Source organism: Oncorhynchus nerka, linkage group LG12 (genome assembly GCF_034236695.1).
Source record: "Oncorhynchus nerka isolate Pitt River linkage group LG12, Oner_Uvic_2.0, whole genome shotgun sequence".
Lineage (NCBI taxonomy): Eukaryota > Metazoa > Chordata > Actinopteri > Salmoniformes > Salmonidae > Oncorhynchus > Oncorhynchus nerka.
The window spans coordinates 21,901,822-21,926,323 of record NC_088407.1 but is presented as its reverse complement, the minus strand read 5'-3'; the positions used below and the strand labels follow the sequence as shown (position 1 = coordinate 21,926,323).

At 41.5% G+C, this 24,502-nt stretch overlaps 1 protein-coding gene across 1 annotated transcript; it reads left to right on the top strand.

Annotated features, from left to right (window-relative positions):
* The first annotated feature begins 18,380 nt into the window (after positions 1–18,380).
* Positions 18,381–23,728, top strand: LOC115138875 (growth-regulated alpha protein-like). Its single transcript, XM_029676069.2, has 4 exons — positions 18,381–18,675; positions 20,626–20,749; positions 20,919–21,002; positions 21,321–23,728. Exons 1-4 carry the CDS (start codon positions 18,612–18,614, stop codon positions 21,385–21,387), a joined length of 339 nt encoding a protein of 112 aa, XP_029531929.1. The 5' UTR covers positions 18,381–18,611; the 3' UTR covers positions 21,388–23,728.
* Positions 23,729–24,502: the final 774 nt, after the last annotated feature.

Genomic DNA, 24,502 nt, shown 5'->3' with positions numbered 1-24,502 from the left:
ACTATGAGCAATGACTCTGACACCTTGTTTTTTTATATTTCGTATTATTTGATCATAGCATCCAGTCCTCTCAATTAAGGCTGTTTCTTTTGTACTGCCTAATGTGTGTGTATGTGTGTGTGTGCGTGCGTGCGTGCGTGTGTGCGTGCGTCTAGAAGGTATGTAAACTCTTTTCAAGCTAATTTTGGGTGAAATTCTCAAGAAGAGGCCTGCTGTCCAGAAACTTTTTACTTGGCAGACTTTTACTGCTTTCCTTCTACTCTGGTATGTGGTCTCTTTAGTCACTTTCACTGAGACCTTATACGATGTCTGTCGATGCAGCAGACAGACACTAAACTGGAGTCAAGGAGAACAACTCAGAAAAGACAAACCGTTGAACTCAAATTCACTTCAACTGAAGAAGAAGAAGTCTGCAGCTGGCTTACTGATATACCTTCTGATACAACAGCCACACTGCAACTTTTTTATTTATTTAACCTTTATTTAACCAGGTAGGCAAGTTGAGAACAATTTCTCATTTACAACTGCGACCTGGCCAAGATAAAGCAAAGCAGTTCGACACATATAACAACACAGAGTTACACATGGAATAAACAAACGTACAGTCAATAATACAGTAGAAAAATAAGTCTATATACAATGTGAGCAAATGAGGTGAGATAAGGGAGGTAAAGGCAATAAATAGGCCATGGTGGCAATGTAAATACAATATAGCAATTAAAACACTGGAATGGTAGATTTGACAGTAGATGAGTGTGCAAAGTAGAAATACTGGGGTGCAAAGGAGCAAAATAAATAAATACAGTAGGTGAAGTGGTAGTTGTTTGGGCTATTTATAGATGGGCTATGTACAGGTGCAGTGATATGTGAGCTGCTCTGACAGCTGGTGATTAAATCTAGTGAGGGAGATAAGTGTTTCCAGGTTAAGAGATTTTTGTAGTTCATTCCAATCATTGGCAGCAGAGAACTGGAAGGAGAGGCGGCCAAAGGAGGAATTGGCTTTGGGGGTGACAAGTGAGATATACCTGCTGGAACGCGTGCTATGGGTGGGTGCAGCTATGGTGACCAGTGAGCAGAGATAAGGCGGAACTTTACCTAGCAGGGTCTTGTAGATGACCTGGAACTATGTTTGGCGACGAGTATGAAGCGAGGGCCAGCCAACGAGAGCATACAGGTCGCAGTGGTGGGTAGTATATGGGGCTTTGGTGACAAAACGGATGGCACTGTGATAGACTGCATCCAATTAGTTAAGTAGGGTGTTTGAGGCTATTTTGTAAATGACATCGCCAAAGTCGAGGATCAGTAAGATGATCAGTTTTACGAGGGTATGTTTGGCAGCATGAGTGAAAGATGCTTTGTTGTGAAATAGGAAGCCAATTCTAGATTTATCTTTGGACTGGAGATGTTTTATGTGAGTCTGGAAGGAGAGTTTACAGTCTAACCAGACACCTAGGTATTTGTAGTTGTCCACATATTCTAAGTTAGAACCGTCTAGAGTAGTGATGCTGAATGGGCGAGCAGGTGCAGGCAGCGATCGGTTGAAGAGCATGCATTTAGTTTTACTTGTATGTGGAGTCTCCTGGTTACCTGCACGGGGTGTTGTTGTAAGGGTGTTTGACTGGCGGCAGAGAAGTCAGACGCAGGAGAGAAATTACTGTTTCCAACGGCGCAGTTTATTTACCACAAAAAAATAAAAGTCTAAATGGGTAACAACCCGACGCACACCAGTACAGACGTACACATACAATAAAACAATCACCGACAAGAACATGAGGGGAAACAGAGGGTTAAATACACATGCAATTGATGGGATTGGAACCAGGGGTGATGGAAGACATGACAAAACCAATGGAAAATGAAAAATGGATCAGCGATGGCTAGAAGGTCGGTGACGTCGACCGTTGAACACCGCCCGAACAAGGAGAGGGAACAACTTCGGTTGTGACAGTTGTTTTACTTCCAACCCGGGCTTAGTTTCCCAGATGCCAGGAAGATGACAAGGCATTGTTCTAAACTCTTCCAAGCTATCTCAGTGACACCCACCACATCTTGTGTATGGAATGCCAGCTTGAGGTTTTTTGCCTAGCCATCACTTAACTCAGAAAGGGAGAGAGAGAGTCCTAAGAACCTTACTCTATTTCATAAAACAACCATTTGGAGCATAAATATAACAATTTTGTAATCATACTACCACGTAAGATTGGAATGAGGACCAGATTTCACCAGGATCATCTGAGAGGAACACGTCTGTTTCCCTGTGTTACGAATCCCTTTTGGCCCGACTGTCTAGGTGGGGGGTAATGAGACCCGTAACATAAACACAGTAATGGGGGGAGCAGCAAAAGGGGCTGAGCTGGACCCAAGAAAAGAAATAGCAAGTATCAAAAAACACCCTAAGCTAGACTAGCCTACCTCACCAACAGCTAACTAACTAACCAAAAATACAGTGGGTGGTCCGCCCAGTTCTAACTAGTGTTTTTATATAAAGTATTCCTACGGGTAATGTATGCCCATGGGCATCTTGTCTTGGTTCCCCCTTTTCCCACCATCAAAACACCATAACAAAAACAATTCTCACAGGTGGGGACAAAGTGATATGGAGGTGCTAAAACAAACAAGAGAACTACCGAGAGACATAGAGATATTGAGCTCCAGTGGAAACATGGGACAGGGTTTTTAAACCAAGGGAAAGGGGCTGTGATAGGGTAATGGAGTAGGAGGTGTGTCTTCTGATTGATGATTGATTGGTGACTGATTGGGGAGTGATGATTGCCATCTGTGAGGAGAGAAGGAGAGAAAAGAACACACAGGATACACACACACACAACCCTAGAATAACACCCTTATCAGTTTGGCAACTCTGAGGACATTCTTAAGCCAACATGTACATGTGCCTCATCCATGCGAGACAATAGTGGGGGATAATCCTTCTAATGCAAGACTAATACCCCATTTGTTCTTGGAAATGAGGTGAAATCTCAGCATTATTCATAGATATTGTTTGAGTCACAGGCAGGATCTGAACTCAGGTCTCCCAAACCAACGTCTTTTCTGTTAGCCCAATAGAAAATCCCCCCTTGGGAATCGCATCTGCTACAGTAACACAGAGAAATAATTGAAAGTGGCACTACTTTGAACTGAACTGAGTTGAACTGAGTTGCTATTTATTGAGTCACAGGGACAGCCAATGGATTGTTCTCACAGGCCACACACAAATTACTTTTTTTTTTAAACAAAACATTGTTTTATGTCAGGGCATTATTTTACTATGTACATCATTTACATCATAGCTGTCCCGACTTCCGCCGAAGTTGTTCCCTCTCCTTGCTCGGGCGGTGTTCGGTGGTCGACGTCACTGATCTTCTAGCCATCGCTGATCCATTTTTCATTTTCCATTGGTTCCACTCCCATCAATTACAAGTTGTGTATTTAACCCTCTGTATCCCCTCATGTCCTTGTCGGTGATTGTTTATTGTAAGTGTATGTGTACGTCTGTACTGGTGTGCGTCGGGTTATGTTGCCCATTGACTTTTATTTTGATGTTTTCCGTGTTTTTATTTTTGTAAATAAACTGTGCCGTTGGAAACACAGTTATTTCTCTCCTGCGTCTGACTTCTCTGCCGCCAGTCAAACACACTTACAACAGCACCCTTACAACAGCACCCTTACAACAGCACCCTTAGTCCAGCTGGTTCAGAAGTGTTTTGAAGTTCACACTGGGCTCACACTGGTTGAATCAACACTGTTTCCAAGTAATTTCAATGAAATGACATTGTTGTCTCTGTCCAGTGAGTTGCAACAAATCTCATCCCTCAGACACTGAAATTCAGTCCTGAATGACCAAAGCAGTCTGAGTAGTACCAGTCGGTTTACCTTTGAAGCCTTTATCATTCATTCATAATCTTTGGAGTTTAATGTTGTCTTAACAGACTGACATCCAGACTATGAGCAATGACTCTGACACCTTGTTTTTTCATATTTCGTATTATTTGATCATAGCATCCCGTCCTCTCAATTAAGGCTGTTTCTTTTGTACTGCCTAATGTGTGTGTATGTGTGTGCGTGCGTGCGTGTGTGCATGCGTGCATGAGTCTAGAGGGTATGTAAACTCTTTTCAAACTAATTTTGGGTGAAATTCTCAAGAAGAGGCCTGCTGTCCAAAAACATTTTACTTGGCAGACTTTTATCGCTTTCCTTCTACTCTGGTATGTGGTCTCTCGAGTTACTTTCACTGAGACCTTATACGATGTCTGTCGATGCAGCAGACAGACACTAAACTGGAGTCAAGGAGAACAACTCAGAAAAGACAAACCGTTGAACTCAAATTCACTTCAACTGAAGAAGAAGAAGTCTGCAGCTGGCTTACTGATATACCTTCTGATACAACAGCCACACTGCAACTTTTTTTATTTATTTAACCTTTATTTAACCAGGTAGGCAAGTTGAGAACAATTTCTCATTTACAACTGCGACCTGGCCAAGATAAATCAAAGCAGTTCGACACATATAACAACACAGAGTTACACATGGAATAAACAAACGTACAGTCAATGATACAGTATAAAATAAGTCTATATACAATGTGAGCAAATGAGGTGAGATAAGGGAGGTAAAGGTAATAAATAGGCCATGGTGGCAAAGTAAATACAATATAGCAATTAAAACACTGGAATGGTAGATTTGACAGTAGATGAGTGTGCAAAGTAGAAATACTGGGGTGCAAAGGAGCAAAATAAATAAATACAGTAGGTGAAGTGGTAGTTGTTTGGGCTATTTATAGATGGGCTATGTACATGTGCAGTAATCTGTGAGCTGCTCTGACAGCTGGTGATTAAAGCTAGTGAGGGAGATAAGTGTTTCCAGGTTAAGAGATTTTTGTAGTTCATTCCAATCATTGGCAGCAGAGAACTGGAAGGAGAGGCGGCCAAAGGAGGAATTGGCTTTGGGGGTGACAAGTGAGATATACCTGCTGGAACGCGTGCTATGGGTGGGTGCAGCTATGGTGACCAGTGAGCAGAGATAAGGCGGAACTTTACCTAGCAGGGTCTTGTAGATGACCTGGAACCAGTGTGTTTGGCGACGAGTATGAAGCGAGGGCCAGCCAACGAGAGCATACAGGTCGCAGTGGTGGGTAGTATATGGGGCTTTGGTGACAAAACGGATGGCACTGTGATAGACTGCATCCAATTTGTTGAGTAGTGTGTTTGAGGCTATTTTGTAAATGACATCGCCAAAGTCGAGGATCGGTAAGATGGTCAGTTTTACAAGGGTATGTTTGGCAGCATGAGTGAAAGATGCTTTGTTGTGAAATAGGAAGCCAATTCTAGATTTATCTTTGGATTGGAGATGTTTTATGTGAGTCTGGAAGGAGAGTTTACAGTCTAACCAGACACCTAGGTATTTGTAGTTGTCCACATATTCTAAGTCAGAACCGTCTAGAGTAGTGATGCTGGATGGTCGGGCAGGTGCAGGCAGCGATCGGTTGAAGAGCATGCATTTAGTTTTACTTGTATTTAAGAGCAGTTGGAGGCCACGGAAGGAGAGCTGTATGGCATTGAAGCTCGTCTGGAGGGTGTGTCCAAAGAAGCGCCAGAGTATACAGAATGGTGTCATCTGCGTAGAGTTGGATCAGAGACTCACCACCAGCAAGAGCGACATAATTGATATATACAGTGAAGAGAGTCAGCCCAAGAATTGAACCCTGTGGCACCCCCATAGAGACTGCCAAAGGCCCGGACAACATGCCCTCAGATTTGACACACTGAACTCTGTCGGAGAAGTAGTTGGTGAACCAGGTGAAGCAATCATTTGAGAAACCAAGGCTGTTGAGTCTGCCAATGAGGGTGTGGTGATTGACAGAGTCGAAAGCTTCGGCCAGGTCAATGAATACGGCTGCACAGTATTGTTTCTTATCGATGGCGGTTAAGATATCATTGAGAACCTTGAGCATGGCTGAGGTGCACCCATGACCAGCTCTGAAACCAGATTGCATAGCGGAGAAGGTACGGTGTGATTTGAAATGGTCGGTGATCTGTTTGTTAACTTGGCTTTCGAAGACCTTAGATAGGCAGGGTAGGATAGATATTGGTCTGTAGCAGTCTTTGGGAAACTCAGATGACAGGAAAGAGAGGTTGAAAAGGCTAGTAATAGGGGTTGCAACAATTTCGGCAGAACATTTTAGAAAGAAAGGGTCCCGATTGTCTAGCCCGGCTGATTTGTGGGCGTCCAGATTTTGCAGCTCTTTCAGAACATCAGCTGATTGGATTTGGGAGAAGGAGAAGTGGGGAAGGCTTGGGCGAGCTGCTGTGGGGGGTGCAGTGCTGTTGACCGGGGTAGGGGTGGCCAGGTGGAAAGCATGGCCAGCCGTAGAAAAATGCTTATTGAAATTCTCAATTATAGTGGATTTATCGGTGGTGACAGAGTTTCCTATCCTTAGTGCAGTGGGCAGCTGGGAGGAGGTGCTCTTATTCTCCATGGACTTTACAATGTCCCAGAACTTTTTTGAGTTTGTGTTGCAGGAAGCAAATTTCTGTTTGAAAAAGCTAGCCTTGGCTTTTCTAACTACCTGTGTATATTGGTTTCTAACTTCCCTAAAAAGTTACATTTAACAGGGGCTGTTCGATGCTAATGCAGAACGCCACAGGATGTTTTGTGTTGGTCAAGGGCAGTCAGGTCTGGAGACAACCAAGGAATGCATTTTTTTTTAAATAACCAGGCATCCTCTACTGACGGGATGAGGTCGATATCCTTCCAGGATACCCGGGCCAGGTCGATTAGAAAGACCTGCTCGCTGAAATGTTTCAGGGAGCGTTTGATCGTGATGAGTGGAGGTCATTTGACCGCAGACCCATTACGGATGCAGGCAATGAGGCAGTGATCGCTGAGATCTTGGTTGAAAACAGCAGAGGTGTATTTAGAGGGAAAATTGGTTAGGATGATATCTATGAGGGTGCCCGTGTTTACGCATTGGCGTTGTACCTGGTAGTTTCATTGATAATTTGTGTGAGATTGAGGGCATTAAGCTTAGATTCTAGGGTGGCCGGAGTGTTAAGCATGTTACAGTTTAGGTCACCTAGCAGCATGAGCTCTGAAGATAGATGGGGGGCAATCAGTTCACATATAGTATCCAGAGTACAGCTGGGGGCAGAGGGTGGTCTATAGCAGCAACGGTGAGAGACTTGTTTTTAGAGAGGTGGATTTTTAAAAGTAGAAGTTTAAATTGTTTGGGTGCAGACCTGGATAATAGGACAGAACTCTGCAGGCTATCTCTGCAGTAGATTGCAACACCGCCCCCTTTGGCCGTTCTATCTTGTCTGAAAATGTTGTAGTTAGGGATGGAGATTTCAGATTTATTGGTGGTCTTCCTAAGCCAGGATTCAGACACGGCTAAGACAGAGTTGGCAGAGTGTGCTAAAGCAGTGAATAAAACAAACTTAGGGAGGCTTCTAATGTTAACATGCATGAAACCAAGGCTTTTACGGTTACAGAAGTCAAAAGAGAACGCCTGGGGAATAGGAGTGGAGATAGGCACTGCAGGGCCTGGATTCACCTCTACATCGCCAGAAGAACAGAGGAGGAGTAGGATAAAGGTATGGGTAAAAGCCATGAGAATTGGACATCTAGGACGTCCGGAACAGAGAGTAAAAGGAGCAGGTTTCTGGGAGCGATAAAATAGATTCAAGTTATAGTGTACAGACAAAGATATGGTAGGATGTGAAAACAGTGGAGGTAAACCTAGGCATTGAGTGATGATGAAAGAGATATTGTCTCTAGAAACATCATTGAAACCAGGTGATGTCATCGCATGTGTGGGTGGTGGAACTGAAGGTTTGGATAAGGTATAATGAGCAGGGTTAGAAGCTCTACAGTGAAATGTCTTCACAATTATTCTGCAATGTAGAAAATAGTACAAATAAAGAAAAACCCTTGTTCTGAAACCTTTAACCGGTACTGTATGTTATTAATTTCTTGCAATTTCCACTAAAACGTTAAGGCCGGGTTTCAATCCGTATAACATTGTCAATAATGCGTCTTTCAAAGGCAATGTTATCTTGTTGGCTGAGATCAAATTTAAGGTACAGTAAACGCTGCAGATGTCAGCTCAATTGGAAATTACCTTTAAATGTCAAGCTCACTCACTGTAACATGGTTTCAGATTGAATCCCGCCTAAAACTAGATAAGGAAAATGTTGATGAATGGAGAGGGAGACTAAGGTGTTTTGTTTAATTTCCTCTTTAATTCTCTACAGGGAGAACTATACAAGATCATTTGTGCCACTGTCCTACAGTACATACAGGGGGGGCGAATATCAGTTTAATCAGGAAACGGACCTATCACCCTCCTCGCTCACACTGCTCTAAGGAACAACTCATGTGAGTTACTGTACTATACAGTGCTGTACTGTACCTTAAAACCTCTTGAAGCTAGGGGGCACTATTTTTATTTTGGGAAAAATAACGTTCCCAAAGTAAATGGCCTATTTCTCAGGACCAGATGCTAGAATATGCATATAATTCGGTGTATTGTTTACTGACTGCTTGAGAGTGTATATCATTTTGATCACTTTGTTTATGATTTGAGAGCAGTTTGATTTTGAACACAGGTAAAACTGTTTTGAGGCGAATGTTTCATTTTGCAAGAGGAGTCAGAGGTTATGTAAATAGTGCATGAAGATGAGGTTTTGTGTTTAATGTTTTCAGGAAATGGAGCAAGGTTTCAGAAATTGTGTTTTAGCAATTGAGAAAAACTGTAATAAATGGAAAGCACAATGTTCAGGGCCAAACAATTTGTCCATTGTACAGTATACAGCCTACAATGCACTGTACTACAGTATCCATTCTCAGACTTTCTCCTTCCCACCTTCAACAACCTGTTTGCTCTCTGAACTGGCTTATATTGGTTTGACGCAACATTTGAAACAGGTTAAATCAATTTTGAGTGGTTGTGTTCAATCAATGACATGTCTTCTCTATTTGTATTTGATTGTTGCCACTTGTGTTTACCAGTATGGATGACATGTGCATTAGAGTGCAGAATGTGTTTTGAAAATGAAAATGTGTTTAGAGTTTTGCTGAAAAGTCTAAGTGAGATCTGCAAATTGTGTTTTACCATGTGAAATGGTTTAAGGTTTGACAACAGACTGCATAATTAGCTAAATGAGTCCAGGCAACTGAGAACTTTGTTCAGCCAATGGGTTTTAGTGTTTTAGCAATTGAGAAAAACTGTAATACAATGACAACAGGTCCCTAGTGGACCAACACAATATGACATGTGTTACACAAGATCATATTGTGTTGGTGTTCTCTGTGTGATCGTCTCTTTCGTTCACGGGTGTACGTCTCTGATTGTCCACAAGATGTCACAATGTCCGTTCTCTTAGTTGTCTGTTTCCTTGCCCTTGTCCTGTAAGAGTGGTCTTCTGAAGACGGCTAATCAGCCGTGTAGATGGTCCCAGCGTGGGAATGAAAGCAGTGTAGCCAAACAATTACTTGAAGAGAATAACCGGGTGGTCCTGCTTGAATTCACCTTTTTGGATACAGATACAGCTACTCAACCATAGCATAGTTAAGAGTTTCCTATGACTTCTTCAACCTTGTGTTGCATTTTGGGGTCGTGACTAATAGTAGACCTTGGCTGCAGCTCGTGGTCTTCTAGTCTCATGTGATAATTCTTAACTCAAATGCTTTATGCCCTCGGGGAAAGAGGGGCATTTACGTCATTCTGACACGCTCTCTGGGCTCCCTGAGGCATGGCTGGTTACGAGGCAAGGTATCAGAATTTACTATGATCTCGTTTAGATAACTAAAATCAAAGTCTTATCGTCACAAAAACATTATCTTTAATCTGGATATTTTCTACACAACATAAAGTATGTAAACATCATATACACATGATGAAAGCTCTTCTATGTTTTCAACATAACACCTTCATTCAACTTTTAATGACATCACCAAGTCAACATGAACCGTCCACATTCAATATCTTACCATTACCAATATTTAGATGTTGAAATATATTGTCCCCGTGTCCATTGTTTAATGTTCTACTATTGAGCGGTAACTCTTCATGAGACAAAGAGATTCCGATCCTCCAACTAGGTATTATAAAAACCCTATGTCACAATGCTGTAGACACCTTCGGGAATACGGAGAAATAGTAATCTGGTTGATAGCCCATTCACTGCTCAATAGGGACACATTGGAACGCAACGCTTTCAAAACATGAGGCACTTCCGGATTGGATTTTTCTCAGGCTTTCGCCTGCAACATCAGTTCTGTAGTACTCACAGACAATATTTTTACAGTTTTGGAAACTTTAGAGTGTTTTCTATCCTAAGCTGTCAATTATATGCATATTCTAGCATCTTGTCCTGACAAAATATCCCGTTTACTATGGGAACGTTTTTTTTTCAAAAATGAAAATACTTCCCCCTAGTCACAAAAGGTTAAGCAAGGGGACACGTCTGGCACTGCAGTGTGTTACTGATGGTAGGCTTTGTTACTTTGGTCCCAGCTCTCTGCAGGTCATTCACTAGGTCCCCCCGTGTGATTCTGGGATTTTTGCTCACCCTTCTTGTGATCATTTTGACCCCACGGGGTGAGATCTTGCGTGGAGCCCCAGATCGAGGGAGATTATCCGTGGTCTTGTATGTCTTCCATTTCCTAATAATTGCTCCCACAGTTGATTTCTTCAAACCAAGCTGCTTACCTATTCAGTCTTCCCAGCCTGGTGCAGGTCTACAATTTTGTTTCTGGTGTCCTTTGACAGATCTTTGGTCTTGGCCATAGTGGAGTTTGGAGTGTGACTGTTTGAGGTTGTGGTCAGGTGTCTTTTATACTGATAACAAGTTCAAACAGGTGCCATTAATACCAGCAGCGAGTGGAGGACAGAGGAGCTTCTTAACTTCTTACGTTGAGCCATCCCGGATCCGGTATCGTGACTACAGCCTCAAGCTCATTACCATAACGCAACGTTAACTATTCATGAAAATCGCAAATGAAATGAAATTAATCTATTTGCTCTCAAGCTTAGCCTTTTGTTAACAACACTGTCATCTCAGATTTTCAAAATATGCTTCTCAACCATTGCAAAACAAGCATTTGTGTAACAGTATTGATTGCTAGCGTAGCATTTAGCGTTAGCATTCAGCAGGCAACATTTTCACAAAAAACAGAAAAGGATTCAAATAAAATCATTTACCTTTAAAGAACTTCAGATGTTTTCAATGAGACTCTCAGTTAGATAGCAAATGTTCCGTTTTTACAAAAAATATTATTTGTGTTGACAAATCGGTCCGTTTTCTGCGTCACGTTTAGCTACGAAAAAAACCTGTATCCAGGATTGTGTAAATCTATCTGCAAGCTCATTAGCATAACACAACGTTAACTATTCATGAAAATCGTAAATGAAATGAAATGAATCTATTTGCTCTCAAGCTTAGCCTTTTGTTAACAACACTGTCATCTCAGATTTTCAAAATATGCTTTTGAACCATAGCTAAACAAGCATTTGTGTAACAGTATTGATAGCCTAGCATAGGATTTATGCCTGGCTTTCAGCATGCAACATTTTCACAAAAACCAGAAAAGGATTCAAATAAAATCATTTACCTTTGAAGAACTTCAGATGTTTTCAATGAGGAGACTCTCAGTTAGATAGCAAATGTTCCGTTTTTACAAAAAATATTATTTGTGTTGACAAATCGGTCCGTTTTCTTCATCATTCTTCATCACGTTTGGGTAAGAAAAAAACGAAAATTAAGTCATTAAAACGCGAACTTTTTTCCAAATTAACTCCATAATATCGACAGAAACATGGCAAACCGATGTTTAGAATCAATCCTCAAGGTGTTTTTCACATATCTATCGACGATAAAATCCTTCGTGGCAGTTGACTTTCTCTTCTGAAGAAATGGAACGCGCATGGACCTACAGATTACGCAATAATTTCGACACAGGACACCGGGCGGGACACCAGGTAAATGTAGTCTCTTATGGTCAATATTCCAATGATATGCCTACAAACACGTCACAATGCTGCAGACACCTTGGAGAAACGACACACAGGGCAGGCTCATTCCTGGCGCATTGACAGCCATATAAGGAGACATTGGAACACAGCGCCTTCAGAATCTGGGGCATTTCCTGTATGAAACTTCATCTTGGTTTCGCCTGTAGCATTAGTTCTGGGGCACTCACAGATAATATATTTGCAGTTTTGGAAACGTCAGAGTTTTGTCTTTCCAAGGCTGTCAATCACATGCATAGTCGAGCATCTTTTCGTGACAAAATATTGCGCTTAAAACGGGCACGTCTTTTTATCCAATAATGACATAGCGCCCCCATAGGTTGAAGAGGTTAAAGAAGAAGTTACAGGTCTGTGAGAGCCAGAAATCTTGCTTGTTTGTAGGTGACCAAATACTTATTTTCCACCATAATTTGCAAGTAAAATCGTTAAAAATCCTACAATGTGATTTTCTGATTTTTTTTCTCATTTTGTCTGTCATAGTTGAAATGTACCTATGATGAAAATAACGGGCCTCTCTCATATTCTTAAGTGGGAGAACTTGCACAATTGGTGGCTGACTAAATACTTTTTTGCCCCACTGTATTTGGGCGGTAAGCAAATTGGAGTGGGTCTAGGGTGTCAGGTAGGGTGGCGGTGATATGGTCCTTGACTAGTCTCTCAAAGCACTTCATGATGACGGAAGTAAGTGCTACGGGGCGGTAGTCGTTTAGCTCAGTTACCTTAGCTTTCTTGGGAACAGGGACAATGGTGGCCCTCTTGAAGCATGTGGGAACAGCAGACTGGGATAGGGATTGATTGAATATGTCCGTAAACACACCAGCCAGCTTGTCTGCGCATGCTCTGAGGGCGCGGCTGGGGATGTCGTCTGGGCCTGCAGCCTTGCGAGGGTTAACACGTTTAAATGTTTTACTCACGTCGGCTGCAGTGAAGGAGAGTCTGCAGGTTTTGGTTGCGGGCCGTGTCAATGGCAATGTATTGTCCTCAAAGCGGGCAAAAAAGTTATTTAGTCTGCCTGGGAGCAAGACATCCTGGTCCGAGACGGAGTTGGTTTTCTTTTTGTAATCCGTGATTGACTGTAGACCCTTCCACATACCTCTTGTGTCTGAGCCGTTGAATTGTGACTCTACTTTGTCTCTATACTGACGCTTAGCTTGTTTGATTGCCTTGTGGAGGGAATAGCTACACTGTTTGTATTTGGTCATGTTTCCGGTCACCTTTCCCTGGTTAAAAGCAGTGGTTCGTGCTTTCAGTTTCACTCGAATGTTCCCATCAATCCACGGTTTCTGGTTTGGGAATGTTTTAATCGTTGCTATGGGAACGACATCATCAATGCACTTTCTAATGAACTCGCTCAACGAATCAGCATATTCGTCAATGTTGTTGTTTGACGCAATGCGGAACATATCCCAGTCCACGTGACCGAAGCAGTCTTGAAGCGTGGAATCAGATTGGTCGGACCAGCGTTGAACAGACCTGAGCACGGGAGCTTCTGGTTTTAGTTTCTGTCTGTAGGCAGGGAGAAAACAAAAGGGAGTCGTGGTCAGCTTTTCCGAAAGGAGGGCGGGGGAGGGCCTTATATGCGTCGCGGAAGTTAGAATAGCAATGATCCAAGGTTTTACCAGCCCTGGTTGTGCAATCGATATGCTGATACAATTTAGGGAGTCTTGTTTTCAGATTAGCCTTGTTAAAATCCCCAGCTACAATGAATGCAGCCTCAGGATATGTGGTTTCCAGTTTGCAAAGAGTCAAATAAAGTTCGTTCAGGGCCATCGATGTGTCTGCTTGGGGGGGAATATATATGGCTGTGATGATAATCGAAGAGAATTCCCTTGGTAGATAATGCGGTCGACATTTGATTGTGAGGAATTCTAAATCAGGTGAACAGAAGGACTTGAGTTCCTGTATGTTGTTATGATCACACCACGTCTCGTTAATCATAAGGCATACGCCCCCACCCCTCTTCTTACCAGAAAGATGTTTGTTTCTGTCGGCGCGATGCGTGGAGAAACCAGCTGGCTGCACCGATTCCATTAGCGTTTTTCGAGTGAGCCATGTTTCCGTGAAGCAAAGACCGTTACAGTCTCTGATGTCCCTCTGGAATGCTACCCTTGCTCGGATTTCATCAACCTTGTTGTCAAGAGACTGGACATTGGCGAGTAGTATGCTAGGGAGTGGTGCGCGATGTGCCCGTTTCCGGAGTCTGACCAGAAGACCGCTTCGTTTCCCTCTTTTACGACGTCTTTGTTTTGGGTCGCAGGCTGGGATCCATTCCGTTGTCCTGGGTGAAAGGCAGAACACAGGATCCGCTTCGGGAAAGTCATATTCCTGGTCGTACTGATGGTGAGTTGACGTTGCTCTTATATTCAGTAGTTCTTCCCGACTGTATTTAATGAAACCTAAGATTACCTGGGGTACCAATGTAAGAAATAACACACAAAAAAAATAAATTCTGCATAGTTTCCTAGGAACGCGAAGTGAGGCGGCCATCTCTGTCGGCGCCTGAGTAAATTTTAACTATAGACCAAGTCAAAGTGTACAAATATTTGGGAGTGCTGGCTGATGACAAGCTGAGCTTCACTATTCATGTGGATAGGTTTTTATTACCGGAATAAGGCTTTTATTTCCCTGGAGGCGAGGAAGGAGCTGGTACGATGTACATTACTGGTGGTTGCAGATTTGAGTAAATATATATATATAAATATATATATATATATATATATATATATATATATATGCAGGCCTCAACCACTACACTGAGTGTACTTGATTCAGTATATCATGCAGCCCTCAGGTTCATTACCAATCAAAAACCCATCATTATGATCTCTACGGACCTTGCGTAGGCTTAAACACTGGTTTATAAGGCCATACTGGGTAAAATGCCACTTTATCTCTGTTATTTTTAAAATCAGGTCAGTAAATAAATATAAATTGCTGTCCCATTCTCATTTGCTTTAACAGTACCAAGAATTAGAACAGGTCATGGTAGAAATAGTTTTAGTTACTCAGCTTCATGGTCCTGGGACTCTCTCCTGAACATTTAAAAATGTGATGATGTAGTCACATTGATGGAGTTTAAACACTTGATCAATGTAAATATCATAGAAGACTGTAATTGTCATTAGGACAGCTGTTTTTTAGTTATGATATTCCTGTTTTTTTGACTGATATATAATTGTTGCACTGAATGTGTGCTTTGTTTAATGTTGTGTTAGTGTATGTAAGTTATTTTGTCTGAAACTGTATTCCCCCTGCTGCTGTTGGACCAGGTCTCTCTTGAAAAATAGATTTTATCTCAATGAAAAAAACCTGTATAAATAAAGGTTAAATAAATGTAAAAAAAATAAGTGTCTTCGATGCATCAGGGCATAGATTTTACAAGTGTCAATGAACAAGAGTGTTTCCCTGCACACAGACACACACAAACAAACGAACACACACTTCCCTAACATAAGACCCTTGTCAGTTTGGCAGCTCTGAAGACTTTGTTAAGCCATCAAGGACAAGCATCTCAACCATGCTTGAAAGTAGTGGGTGGTTGAGTAATGCTTCCAATGAAAGACTAATAACCAATTTGTCCTTGCAAATAAGAAATATCAGTGTTATCCATAGGTATTGTTTGAATCACTGTCACGACTTCCACCGAAGTCGGTTCCTCTCCTTGTTCGGGCGGCGTTCGGCGGTCAACTTCACCGGTCTTCTAGCCATTGCCGATCCACCTTTCATTTTACATTTGTTTTGTCTTGTTTTCCCACACACCTGGTTTACATTTCCCTCATTACTTGTTGTGTATTTAACCGTCTGTTCCCCCCCCCCATGTCTGTGTGTGAAATTGTTTATTGTCAAGGTTGGCACGCTTCCGGCTGGTTGGCGCCAGGTTTTGTTTTATTACCAGTGGTTTGTGGCAGCCGGTACTTGGTACTTAGGTTTTTGTACTTTGTGCTGCCTCACTTGTTCGTTGGACATTTGTTTTGTGAAGCGGTTGCGTTCTGTGCAAATGATTGCCTTAGTAAAGTGCTTTGTCCACTCTCTGCTCTCCCGTGCCTGACTTCTAGGCACCAGCTACACCCACCCATTGACAGTCACAGGGATGTCACTGGCGGGATTTGAACCCAGGTCTCTCACAGAAGAAGCCAACGTCTTAATTGTTAGCCCAATAGGAAATTCATTATTAGGAATCACATCTGCTCAGTAACACAGTGAAATAATTTAGTGTTATAACACTCTTCCTTTCATTGACCTGAGTTGCTATTTATTGAGTCACAGTGACAGTCAGTGGATTTTCCTCGCAAGGCACACACACACAGACTGATAAATTACCCTCATTATAGTTTGTTTTGGGAGTGTTTAAACAAACCATGATTTAATAATGCCAGGGCTTTTCTTTCCCACATGGTGGAATGTAGATATTTAAATTACAACACACTGGTTCAGAAGTGTTTAGAAGTAGAGAACAGCGTTGCAACATCCCTCTGAAACTCAAGGAAATTCAATGACTCCTGAATGTTTTATACATTTTTTAAATTTAACTAGGCAAGTCAGTTAAGAATGAATTTAAGTCAGTTAAGAATGAATTCTTATTTTACAATGATGGCCTACCCCTGCCAAACCCTCACCTAGCCCGAAGGACACTGGGCCAATTGTGCGCCGCCCTTTGGGACTCCCAATCACGGCCGGTTGTGATACAGACTGGGATCGAACCGGAGTCTGTAGTGATGCCTCTAGCACTGAAATGCAGTGCCTTAGACCGCTGCGCCACTCGAGAGCAAAAGTAGTCTAAGTAGTACCAGTCTGTTGAGCTTTAAAGCCTCTGTCATTCCATTCCTTGCTACTCTTATTCATCTGATAATATTTGGAGTGTTAGCTAAACATCTGGCATCCAGACTACGACCAATGACTTAGACTCCCTGGCACATTGCTACTGGACGTGTGACTGGGTTACGCTCGCCTCTTGGAGGAGGGAACGCAACACCCTGCAACACTGAACTCCACCTGGAGTGAAACAGGTATGTGACTGTAGGTGTGGGTAAGGATGACAGAGGCAGAGAATATTACCGTTAACAGGGAATTTATTCTTCCTTCACACGGTAATTTGGGGGAAAGGGGCTGGACAGAACCAAAGCAAAGAAAGTAAAAGTTAAAGAGCCCCCTCTCCTACCTTACCTACCTATCCACGACTGACTTATTCTTAACGCCACCTGGCGCACTAACCAAAATACAGGGGATGGTCTGCCCAGGTCTTACCTAGTGTGCATAGACAGAGTACATACTACGGGTATATGTATGCCCGCAGGCCTCTTGTCTAAACACCCCCAAGGTGCCTTCCCCTTCAGGAACAAAAACAGAATAATTACTAACTTAAAGTGAACAATTTCAATAATCACAAACAGTCCTTTTGGCATACACATAACTCAGCAGGACCAGCTACAAAATACTTTACAACAATTTTACCAGACCAGCAACCAACACAGCACATACATACCAAGAAGCTTACTTTCCTAACAAAGGGACACTGGCTTTTATCCAGCTGCAGAAGGAGTTTGTCATTGAAAACAGCTGAAAACAACCCATCTAGAGGCCGCCACCATGCTTTTTGCTCATGGCCTATGAAGGAATTTCCAATTAAACCGCTCTTCCATGTTCTGCAGAAGAAGTGATGGATATTGGTTTCTGTCGTACCTGTATCAGCGATATAATGAAATTACTGGAACGACAGTGACAAGACTTGGATAGTTTCTATGAGCGATTTGATCAGAAATAAAATGAACTGGGAATGGCAGAACGCAAAACTCATAGTAAACAGCCTATCAGAGTAGAGAGGGGGTGAATCTACTACAACATACTGGACAATATCAATGTTCAGATGTGAGCCAGGTTTTACCACCTTGGTGAACATAATTTCCTTGGCTTAATGGACTGCAAAAATTTGAAACAATGTCACAGAAGTGCAACACCAACAAACGAGAGCCTTTCAAAATATGCCATGTACTTAAGGCTGGTCTTGTCAGATTGTAGAGTTAACAAATGGTACAAGACAAATCACCTGGACAGCTCCTCAGCATTTAGTTCTAGCATGACCTGACACAGACAGTGTCTGAGGCGGTACAGGGCTCAATAGAAAGTGCCTTCCCATCCTCAGACCTCAACACACGACACTGGTTCAGTGTCCATACAGGATGGATGGAAGGTGTCTCATAAAAAGGTGATTCTAACAATGAAAAGTGGTGAGTTTTTTGTGAAATTATCTGGTAGAGAAGGGCTGCTGTTCAGACATGCATGTGGGAGGGGAGAAGAGGAGAGACAAGTGGGTGAACACTTATTTTCCCAGATGCAAGACTTGGCTTGCTTCCCGTTCCCGTGGTCTTTCGAGTCACTTCCATAGAGCTCAGACCATATAAGATGTCTCTTACCACGATACAGCAGACAGAATCTAAACTGGAGGCGGGAAGAGCAACTCAGCAAAGAAAACTGTTGAACTCAGAAATTCACTGCAACTGAAGAAGAAAAAGAAGAAAACTGCAGCTGGCTTACCTTCTGATACAACAGCCACACTGCAACTACAGTCTACAGAGTCAAGATCATCATGAATACTGCAATGACTGTTATTGTTCTTCTGGTCTGCTCAGACGTCATCTACATGATACAAGGTAACTGCCTTAAAAATCTGTCTGTAGAACTTTTGATGACAATTAGTATTATGTTTTAATATTTTGTAGAAAATTAAACATATCTAACTATAGAATTGTGGACTATGGGTGTGAACTACACTACCGGTCAAAGGTTTCAGAACACCTTCTCATTCAAGGGTTTTTCTTTATTTGTACTATTTTCTACATTGTAGAATAATAGTGAAGACATCAACACTATGAAATGACACACATGGAATCATGTAGTAGCCAAAAAAGTGTTAAACAAATCAAAATGTACTTTATATTTGAGATTCTTCAAAGTAGCCACCCTTTGCCTTGATAACAGCTTTACACACTCTTGGTATTCTCTCAACCAGCTTCACCTGGAATGCTTTTCCAACAGTCTTGAAGGAGTTCCCATATATGCTGAGCACTTGTTGGCTGCTTTTCCTTCACTCTGCGGTCCGACTCATCCCAAACCATCTCAATTTGGTTTAGGTCGGGGGATTGTGGAGGCAAGGTCATCTGATGCAGCACTCCATAACTCTCCTTCTTGGTCAAATAGCCCTTACACAGCCTGGAGGGTCATTGTCCTGTTGAAAAACAAATATAGTCCCACTCATCCCAAACCAGATGGGATGGCATATCGCTGCAGAATGCTGTGGTAGCCATGCTGGTTATGAGTGCATTGAATTCTAAATAAATCACAGACAGTGTCACCAGCAATGCACACCCACACCATAATGCCTCCTCCTCCATGCTATACAGTGGGAAATACACATGCAGAGATCATCCGTTCACCCACACCAAAGCCTCTCAAAGACACAGCGGTTGGATCTAAAAATCTCCATTTGGACTCCAGACCAAAGGACAGATGTCCACCAGTCTAATGTCCATTGGTCGTGTTTCTTGGCCCAAGCAAGTCTCTTCTTATTATTGGTGTCCTTGAGTAGTGTTTTCTTTGCAGCAATTCGACCATGAAGGCCTAATTCACACAGTCTCCTCTGAACAGTTGATGTTGAGATGTGTCTGTTACTTGGAACTCTGTGAAGCATTTATTTGGGCTGCAATTTCTGAGGCTGGTAACTCTAATGAACTTATCCTCTGCAGCAGAGGTAACTCTGGGTCTTCCTTTCCTGTGGCGGTCCTCATGACAGCCAGTTTCATCATAGCGCTTGATGATTCTTGCGACTGCACTTGAAGAAACTTTAAAAGTTCTTGAAATGTTCCGTATTGACTGACCTTCACGTCTTAAAGTAATGATGGACTGTCATTTCTCTTTGCTTCTTTGAGCTGTTCTTGCCATACTTGGTCTTTTACCAAATAGGGCTATCTTCTGTATACACCCACCCTACCTTTTCACAACTGATTGGCTCAAACGCATTAAGAAGGAAAATAATTCCACAAATTAACTTTTAAGGCACACCTGTTAATTTAAATGCATTCCAGGTGACCACCTCATGAAGCTGGTTGAGAGAATGCCAAGAGTGTGTAAAGCTGTCATCAAGGCAAATGGTGACTATTTGAAGAATCTCAAATATAAAATATATTTTGATTTGTTTAACACTTTTTTGGTTACTACGTGATTCCATATGTGTTTTTACAATGTTGAAAATAATAAAATAAAGAAAAACCCTTGAATGAGTAGGTGTTCTTAAACTTTTGATCAGTAGTGCATGTTATCAATTTCTTGCAATAGCCACTAAAACGTCAAGGCCGGGTTTCAATCCGTATAACATCGTCGATAACATTGCCTTTAAAAGGTACATTATCTCTTTGGCTGAGATCAGCAAATGTTGTGCAGTAAATGTTGCAGATGTCTGCTCATTTAGAAATTACTTTTAAATGTCAAGATTGCTGTAACATGGTTTCAGAGTGAATCCATACTAAAGCTGGTATAGGAAATTGTTGATAAAGGAGGAGGGAGACTAAAGTGTTTTGTTTGACATTCTCTTTAATTCTCTACAGGGAGAACTATACAAGATCCTCGGTGCCGGTGTCCTACAGTACATACAGGGGGGGTGAATATCAGTTTAATCAGGAAACGGACCTATTACCCTCCTCGCTCACACTGCTCTAAGGAAGAACTCATGTGAGTTACTGTACTATACAGTGCTGTACAGTCATGTAATGTACTGTACTTACAGAAAATGAAATGCACACTCTCCAAATATATATTTAAATGATCAATTCAATTTGATTAAAAAATCTCTCTCCCCCCACAATTTTTCTTTCCCCCCCCCCCCCTCTCTATCAATCAGTGTCACACTGAAATCCGGAGGTTTGCTCTGTCTCGACCCAAATGGGAGCTTTGCCAAAAAACTGATTAAAAGACAGACCAAAGTGTAAGTTTATATATGTATTGTATTGCACAAGCTATGTTAGTCAGAATTCTGTTATTCTTTATAAGTTATTTTTGTGAATTTAGTTGTTCAATATTAGCAGTTCAATATTAGTATTAGTATAAATAAAAAATATTTTGTACACTATATATATATATATATACATATATATAAAAACTCTGTTTACTGTTTCTATGTGTGCTATTGGCTTAAGGAACATGGGCCATACATTTTCCCTGAATTAAATATGGTTTGAAGTACAGTATCTGCTCTACCATGTAACTCAAAGGGTTAATCAGCACACCTTCTTCTCTCCTACAGAAATCAACAGCGTCAGAATCAACGTTCCACTGAGACTCTCTCCCCACATACCACCACTAGCACTTGATCACTCTTTGTCTGGCACTGGAGGCTGTGCCAACCTGCAACCCCTCTACTGGCTTGCCTCTGAAGCGGGGTTGGCCCAGGTCGAGCCAAGAATGGGAGACCGTAACCAGAACGACTGGTGTTGGAGCACCAGTAGTGGGCACTGTTTCCTCTGGTCCAAAGAGACATAAATCCTTTCCTGCATTGAAATTACCCACTGGCCTAATGGGTGGAATGTAATTCATATGTTTCATAATTTCATAATTAATTAATGTACATATGTTTTTGTTGTTGCCGAAAATCCGGTGTTTCTATGTGAAACAGTTTTGTTATATTTCAGTCTTCTGTGGTGTATATTGTTAGGTTCTAAATGAACCTAGTAAAACTCTCTTGACGGTTAGTAAAGCTTAAACCAAGTTTATTCGCCCATTGGGTCAATACAGCTGCTTCAGACAAAATACATATTCACACAAGCACTGATATTTAACCCTTTCTCCTATGCTGAGTCTCCTCCTACACATCTGAATAGCCAATACATCTCTGTTGCTAGACAGAACCTTTGTGATACCTGTTCTTCCTCACTTCATCTGACCTGACCTCTAACCCAAAGTGCTCACTCCTCTTATCAGTGCTGCCACATGTGATCGTTTTCCCTGCACTCAGCACATTCCAAGCTTAATTGCACCCACCGTATGCCTTCCTCCTACAGATAACCATGAACTTCTGATGTAGACCCTCTCCAGACCATATCACTCAATATTTTAATAGGATACCTGATAATTAACCCTATTTCAACTTTTAGGAGTCAGAACCCAGAATCCATCAATATAAAGTAAAATATTTGCGTGCAAACTCAAAATGATATACATTTCAACTATTTCTGACATGATACAGGTGTCTTCTTTTTTAAGCCCATAACCATGTGTGTGAAGTATATACTTTTGTTTCAAATGTGGATTTGTTTAAGACTACCAAGAAACAATCTGTATGACCCTGATATATCCCCACTGAAGTAAAAGGTTTAAATCAATGCGTCAGGACAGTGATGGGGACACTGCCCTACGAAGAGTGCCATCCTTTTATATATCTTTATGAATGTTTATATATACAGTATAGGAATAATATAATAGTATTGTTGATATAAAACCTGTCTTTGAGGTATTTATTTTCAAAGGAATTTCATAAGTTTCTTGTCTGTATACAAAAGGTGTTTTAAAAATCAATAAAACAAACAATAATAGGACATAGATTAGTTAGTTGATCAAATAATGGATGTACACATATCACACCTTGATCACTGCACAATGATTGTATTCTTGGACAAATGTACTCTATTTAATACAACTTTTAACGAAACAGTATACCTGTTCTGCCAAGTCTGTCTCCGTGCCAAACCAGACCATAGCATCAGCTCTCATACCCTATATGCCGTGCTCTACTGTACCAGACTGTAACATATCATATATACACTGAGTGTACAAAACATCAGGAATTCCTGCTCTTTCCATGACATAGACTGACCAGGTAAATCCAGGTGAAAGCTATGATCCCTTATTGATGTCACCTGTAAAAATCCACTTCATTCAGTGTAGATGAAGGGGAGGAGACAGACTAATGGAGGATTTTTAAGCTTTTTCGACAATTGAGACATGGATAATGTATGTGTGCCATTCAGAGGGTAAACGGGCAAGACAAAATATTTAAGTGCCTTTGAACAGGGGGGTATGGTAGTAGGTGCCAGGATCACTGGTTTGTGTCAAGAACTGCAATGCTGCTCGGTTTTAAATGGGCTAGCATCCCTGTGAAACGCTTTCGACACCTTGTAGTCCATGCCCCAACAAATTGAGGCTGTTCTGAGGGCCAACTCAATATTATGAATGTGTTCCTAATGTTTTTTACACTCTGTGTATATGTCTTGCTTGGAAAAACCAACAACCATAAGTCCACAACACACGTCCATCACCACCCACAGTTCAACAACGAGGCCACCCCTGAGCTATACAGACAAATAAACACAACCTGACTCAGTTACAGTACATTAACCATCCTGACAACTGAACCTCATTTTCAAGCTTCCGGAAGTGTGATCTAAGTTGGAGAAAAAATACACTAGTACACCAGAGTACATATAATATCTGCATAAGTGCAATGCAATTACTAGGTGTTACACAGGATTTTGCTAGTTAAAAGGAAGTGTATCTTGATGGGTACTTACTTGTTATTATAGTGTAACGATAGCAGGTGGTGGAAAAAGTACCCAATTGTCATACTTGAGTAAAAGTAATGATACCTTAGTAGAAAATGACTGAAGTAAAACTGAATGTCACCCAGTAAAACACTCCTTGAATAAAAGTTCAAATGTATTTGGTTTTAAATATACAATAGTTCAGTGTCAAAAGTCAAATCCTTTCACATTCCTTATTAACCAAATCAGACGGCACGATTTTCTTGTTTTTAAAATGTATGGATAGCCAGGGGCACACTCCAACACTCAGATTACAACATTAAGACAAAAAACATTTACATTTGTTTGGAAAAAACAGAAGGATGAATAAACATGTGGATAGAGTCCATTCCCTAATTTACAATTCCATAATTTACATAATTTACTAACGAAGCAACTGTGTTTAGTGAGTCCACCAGATCAGAGGCAGTAGGGATGACCAGGGATGTTGTCTTGACAATGTGTGAATTTGACCACTTTCCTGTCCTGCTAAGCATTTGAAATGTAATGTGCACTTTTGGCTGTCAGGGAACATGTATGGAGTACAAAGTAAATCATTTTCTTTAGAACTGTAGTGGTGTCACGATCGTCGTAATGATGAGACCAAGGCGCAGCGTGCATAGAGTTCCACATACTTTTAATAAAGAGAAACTCACTGAACAAACAAATAAAGAACAACGAACGAAACGTAAAGCTATACAACTAGTGCAGACAGGCAACTAAACATAGACAAGATCCCACAACTAACAATGGGGAAATGGCTACCTAAATATGATCCCCAATCAGAGACAATGATAAACAGCTGTCTCTGGGAACCATATCAGGCCAACATAGACATACAAACACCTAGATGACCCACCCTAGCCACAGGGAGAAACAGCTTACTATGGGCAGATCGTGGGGTTAAAGTAAA

Excerpts from the sequence above, each read along its gene's own strand:
- LOC115138875 (XM_029676069.2), top strand. The coding sequence starts at position 18,612 with ATGAATACTGCAATGACTGTTATTGTTCTTCTGGTCTGCTCAGACGTC. Across the intron at positions 20,750-20,918 it reads TGCTCTAAGGAAGAACTCAT|TGTCACACTGAAATCCGGAG; the intron begins GTGAGTTACTGT and ends TCTATCAATCAG. Across the intron at positions 21,003-21,320 it reads ATTAAAAGACAGACCAAAGT|AAATCAACAGCGTCAGAATC; the intron begins GTAAGTTTATAT and ends TCTCTCCTACAG.